Source organism: Alligator sinensis, unplaced genomic scaffold (assembly GCF_000455745.1).
Source record: "Alligator sinensis unplaced genomic scaffold, ASM45574v1 scaffold2205_1, whole genome shotgun sequence".
In the NCBI taxonomy this organism is placed as follows: Eukaryota; Metazoa; Chordata; order Crocodylia; family Alligatoridae; genus Alligator; species Alligator sinensis.
Window position 1 is genome coordinate 32,281 of NW_005843818.1, and position 5,806 is coordinate 38,086.

Below are 5,806 nucleotides of genomic sequence, written 5' to 3' on the forward strand. Positions count from 1 at the left end.
CACGCAGGTGCTACCACCCGGCAGCATGTGGCTCTGACCAGAGCTGTACATGGTGACAAGAAGTGTAGCCAGGATGACCCACCTCTATTGCACAGGGCTCCATGAGTCACACGTGCAGCTCCCAGCACTTGCGCTCTACCAGGAGAAGCCCCACTCATTGGAGCCAACTGCTACCATGGAAGCAGGAGGCAGGGCTCCTCACCACTTCCGGCAGAGTCCCAGCATGGTGGGGAAGGCAGCCAGCTCCATCATTCAGGGCTTTCCTTGGTGGCACATGAGAGCCAGCAGCTGCACATGCACCATGCAGAGCCCTGCATGATAGAGGCCAGCCAGCCTTGCTGAGCTCCTTGTTGCCATGTGCTGTTGCCATGTGCAGTGCTGTCCGGAGCCACACGCCACCAGGCAGCAGAGCCACAAGCACCCCAAGCATCCATTGCCTGCTGCTGCCACTGCCACCAGCAGCAGGGTCTGTGCGTCATGGCGGGTAGTGTGTGTGAGGGTCCCCACACCCTCTCACCCTCCCTCACACTCACACCTTGCCCATCTGAGCTCCGCACTCCTACCTCCCCCGGACCTGCATGACATGGCATGGAGCTAGCCTGGCCCATCCCAGCACACACAGTTCCTGCTCCATAGCCAGGACCCACATGGCTGGTGGCACACTAGAGGAGCTGTGGGAAGTTGCACGCCAGTGGGCTGGCTCCATGCCTCCATGTGGTGCTCCTGGCACTATAGCCAGGAGCAGAACATGGAGGCACATAGTCCTGCAAGCCCCACAGAGTGGGGCATTCACCGGAGGTCTCCACCCCCATCCACCTGTCTCCTCTATGCTGCGCTGCCCCACACCCTCAGATGGAGGGAGAGCTGGGGAACAGCCACAGGGTTGCCAGGGCAGAAGCCTCTGCTACGGAGAAGCTTCTGGTCTCCAGAAGCTTCTGGTCTCCAGAAGCTGCCGGGGGCAGGGCAGGGTGGGGTGAGGCCAGGCAGGTCAGGTTGGGGTTAGGTTGATCATACAGGAACCAGAGCCCAAGCTGCTTACTGCTGCAGCTGGCGCCTCCTACAGCCAGTGGCTCCTGCCTCTGGTGCCTCATTGGCTTTTAGACAGGCAGCCAATGGTAGCTAATAATTGTGTAAATTTTAGAGGGGCCCCACAGGCCAGACAGAATGGCCTGCTGGGTGGATCCAGCTGACGGGCCATATTTTGCCCACCCCTGCTGTAAAACCATCACTGTATTCAAGCAGGGTTGCCATGGTTACCAACCCAACAGCTTTTTTTTCTTCTTTTTTTTACTGACAATCTTTAACCTTACTGATAACCAGTCATTTTAGGTGCCAAATTTGAACCCAGCCCATGTTTAAGGTCTGGCAGAAGGGGAGTATTCAGTATGTAAAACATGCCAATTGAAAAGTTTGGAGAGAGTCAGTAAAAATATGCCTTTGTTTGGTAATGCTGATTGCCATAAATAAAATCAAGGGGCTATATTCCACCATGTAATAATTCCACAAATTTGGTTTTCAGGGAACCCACATCATCCCCTTACTGTCCTCTGTGCTGCAAGACAAATCTCAGTGGAAGCAGCCAAACGATTTCTATCCTGAGAATTTTCTGGACTCTGAAGGAAAATTTGTGAAGAAGGAGGCCTTCATGCCTTTTGCAGCAGGTACCTTCTATCTTATATAGAGAGAAAGATAGGTAAGATGTAGTAGTTTATAACATTTAAAAAGTTGTTCTTTCCATTTTAAGTCAAATATCCTTTCACAGTCCTTTATGTGGATGAGTTCTCTCCATTGTGGAATTAATATTCCTCCATTGATGTAAGGTGCTGTGGTGGCAGAGTGGTTAAGGCAGTTTGCTACAAATCCAGAAGTACAAGCACATACCCCACTATGGTCTTCTACCACATATACTACTGGCCCACTCCTCTAACCAAGCAAATGGGAACTTAGTTGTTTGGGGTGGGGAGTCAGAGAAGTGTGGTGCTGGCTGCAGCCCTCTCTCATATGCTCTTTGGGTGTGTCTACGTGTGCAAATGCTGTGGGGTGGATTTACTCTAGAGTAAATTACTCTAGAGTAAACCCACCCTGGACAAGCATTTACATGTGCAGGGATGTGGGAGCAGATTTACTGCTCCTGGCAGCAATCTGCACCTGCCTCCTCTGGCCCTGCGCCGGCCCCCTGCAACAGCCAGGGAGAGCTCTCCTGGGTGTTAGCCCAGGGGCTGGGAGGGAGCACAGGTCCAGGAGACAGTTGTCTCCTGGTGGAGGTTGGGAGATTTCTCCCTTCACCCGGGAGCTGCAGGCAGAGCCCAAACAGGGATAATACTCCTGGCCCCAGGGGGCTTACTGCTAGCTACACCACCAGCAGATTTGGGCAGGGGGCTAGGACCTGCCCCTCCCCTGAAGTTCTTTGGGGCAGTGGCAGGTCCCAGCCAGCTCCAGGCTCCATGGGAACGAGGTTCAATTGGTGGGTACCTGATGAGGCCACATAATAAGTCAACTTAAAAGGTGAAAATACTTTAAATCACAGCAGCTTGCTTGTTTAGTGGAGTTTCTCACAATCACAGGGCATTCGTTGATCTGCTGTACTCATCGTCTTGGGGAATTTTATGTTGATTTTGACTGAGGCCAGACAAAATAGATTACTAGTATTTACAGATATTCTGCAAGTAGATTCATGTTGTCACCATAGACATGTTTCCTTTTTTTTAAAGTTTCTATTGGATTATTTGTTGAAATGTTTAATTTAGAAAGTCTGATTTTCTGATTTTCTTGTATCGAGTCAAATATTTGATTTTGAAAATTCAGTTTAAAAAGTATTCACATTCTGACCGATCAAGTGAATGAGAAAAACATCCCATCCAGGTCAAAAGCTAAAAATAAAAGAACAATAACAGCAACCTTCTGAATATTTTAACATTTAAACAGGAAAAAAAATAAGTTTTTGATTGAGAAACAAAAAGTTTCAGAAATTCAACCCTCCTTTCCCTATAAATTCTGTCAGAAAATAAATGCTAGTCAAACAAATGTGGTTAAAGTAAAACAAGATAAAAACTATAGCTGCACCATTGCTGTTCTGAAAGACAAATGTCCTCTCTTTTACCTACTTCTAATATAATTCATTTCCTTTCTTACTAAGCAGGGCACCTTAGGCAGATACCCTGCTCTCGATTCCATCCCTTAAGTCAGGCGGGTCAAACTCAAATCATGAAGCCATAGCAGTAAAATCCATGAACCTGTCCATGCTTCCTCCAAGAGCTGTTTGAAGTGTCAAAGGCTGGGAGCTCCGGCTCAGATAATATTCACTATTGTTACTGCAATATTCGTCACATGGCCTTTGGCCAGAATGCAAATGAAAAGCACCAAGCTCCTGGCCACTGTAAGCAAGTCACCACTTGCTTCCAAACCAGTATTTTCCTCTGAACTTTGCACTTGAGTTTCACCACCAATCCTGCCTTCCTTCCCGCTATGGAGTGAACCCTATCTGTTGCAACCCTCACTGTCCTTTTCCAGTCCACACCAAAGTTGTCCAAAGCCTGGGTCAGGCTGTTGAAAATGTCTTCTCCTGAATGAAGGTCAAGATGATCCCCAATGAGGTTGTCTTTGACCGGCACAAACTCCTCTGTGACATTCAGATCTTGATCCAGATCTGGAACAAACAGCTCACAAAGAAATGTCACAATCCTTTCTGCTTTCATCAATTGCTATTGAAAAGTTAAAAGCAAATGCATTTGCCTTGTTCTGGAGTTGGTTTTGCAAATTATCAGAGAAGTCACAGATTCTGTCACCTACTGTTTCTTGAGAGGCTGATATATTCACAAGCTTGCAGCTCTCTGAGCACACCCTGTCTTCATCACACATTTCTACTAGAGCTCTCCCAGGGCTTTGAGGAAGATTTATTTTTTGCTTTTTATGCTTTCATAACCACTGTTCGAGTTTACTTACTTTGTCTTCGCATCGTCTTGATAAACTTGCTGTGCTTCATGCCATGGCGTGACTCATGATGTCTCTGCCTGGGGAGCTCTTTAAAAGCAGCCACAGCTTACTTACAAGCCAAGCCAAATACACAGGTTTTCCATTTGTTTCCACAAAGAATTAATAAGATCCTACATTTTATTGGACAGACAAGGATTTCTTGGGGTGTTGTCTTTTACTGGTCCAACTTTTAGGGCTGTGTGAAGCTTCGGGTGGTGATTCAATTCGGAGGGGATTTGGCCCGATTCGGTGGCTGAATCTCTGAATCAAATCAGGGGATCAATGAAAAGGTCTGAATTGATTCAAAGGTCTCTGAATCAATTTGAAAAGATGCAGAGAGCTTTGGCGATTCGGGCAGTCCCTGCCGGCTGCAGCAGGGAGCTGGACCCAGACTCCATGTTGGTAAGTAGGGGGCAGAGGAGGGAAGGCTAGAGGAGAGGGAAATGGACCATGGGGGACCCCCGCCAGGCCCCATCCCCTGCCTGCTCCTGCAGCCCTCCTGAGCACCTGACAATGCCCAATCACTGTCCCAGCCCTCCCCACCCAATGGCTGCCCCGTCTGGCCCCAGCTCCCGGTTGTTTAGAAAAAAGCCCACACTCACCAGGTGTTGCCAGGCAGGGGGGAAATCCCAACTTCCCCCTGCTGCCCCACACTGTGTGGGGGGCTCTTCCATGAGCCCCCTGACCCCTACCTGCTCTCCCAGCCCCCCCAGGACTGCCCTGTCCGCCCCAGCTCCTGACCCTTTAAAAAACCCCCAAACAAACCTGAACTCACTGGCTCCTGCAGCAGCCTTGGAGCTTCTGGGGGCTAATGACAGAGCCCCCCATGCAGCTTGAGACAGTGGGGGCAGTGGGGATCACCCTCCCCGCCTGGCAGGAGCCGGTGAGTTGGGGCTTTTTTGTTGTTGTTTTTTTAAAGGGCCAGGAGCTGGGGCGGGAAGGGCAGCCATGCAGGGGGGGTGAGAGAGTGAGCAAGGGTTGGAGGGCTCGTGGCAGAGCCCCCCTTGCCACATGGAACAGGGGGGGGGGGCATTGGGGATCCCCCCCCACCCTTTCCTGGCAGCAGCCGGTGAGTGCCAGCTTTTTTTTTTCAAAGAGCCAGGAGCTGGAGCCAGGCGGGACAGCCATTGAGAGCGGGTGGGGGATGGAGCCTGTGTAATTTGGAGGTTCAGTTGATTCAGCAGCAGCCGAATCTCTGAATCAGATTCAGCCAAATCGAGTCAGGACAGTGCTTCAAATCACCGAATCGAATTGCTGTCCCCCGAATTGGCCGAAACCAAAGTGAATACTCGCTACTTTGCACAGGCCTACCAACTGTGTAGTCGGGATGAAGTTAGAGAAGCTTTCAAATTTGAGACATTCTTCCTCCAGTTTCCATTTTTCTTGAAAGAGATGGAACTCTGTCTTCTTCAAAGACATGGTATCTGATGTCGTATTTTGTGTTACAGATAACACAAAAATACAAGACGTAACACTTGCCACACTTATTTATTATGCAACAGGTGAATAGTAACATTGTTACAAATATGGGTATAAGTCTTCTAAATAACACCACTACTGTTGGGTTTTCAAACGTTTATCCATTCCAGCTGTTGTGCTTATACAGTGTCTCCTCATCTACACACAACTCTTTGCTTGTGACTGTTTCTTATAAAAAAAACAACTCGGTGCAACCGAGGTGTAACTGGCCAGAATTGCTCCCAGGGCAGTCCTTCATCTCCACTGCCCCACCTCCTTTATCTTCCTTCCAGATCTCTGGCTCTGGAGACTCTGGCAGTGGGTGACATCCCAGAAGCTGGGAGCTTTGTTGTTGAAGGAAGATGTCACCTCATTT

General features: G+C 49.2%; 1 protein-coding gene across 1 annotated transcript in view; it reads left to right on the plus strand.

The window, feature by feature from the left end:
* LOC102368184 (cytochrome P450 2K4-like) overlaps window positions 1–5,806 on the plus strand; it is a 26,479-nt gene that overhangs the window by 17,031 nt on the left and 3,642 nt on the right. The window contains exon 8 of the mRNA XM_006039181.3: window positions 1,520–1,661. Coding sequence (XP_006039243.1) covers window positions 1,520–1,661 — 142 coding nt within the window. The remainder of the gene's footprint in view (window positions 1–1,519; window positions 1,662–5,806) is intronic.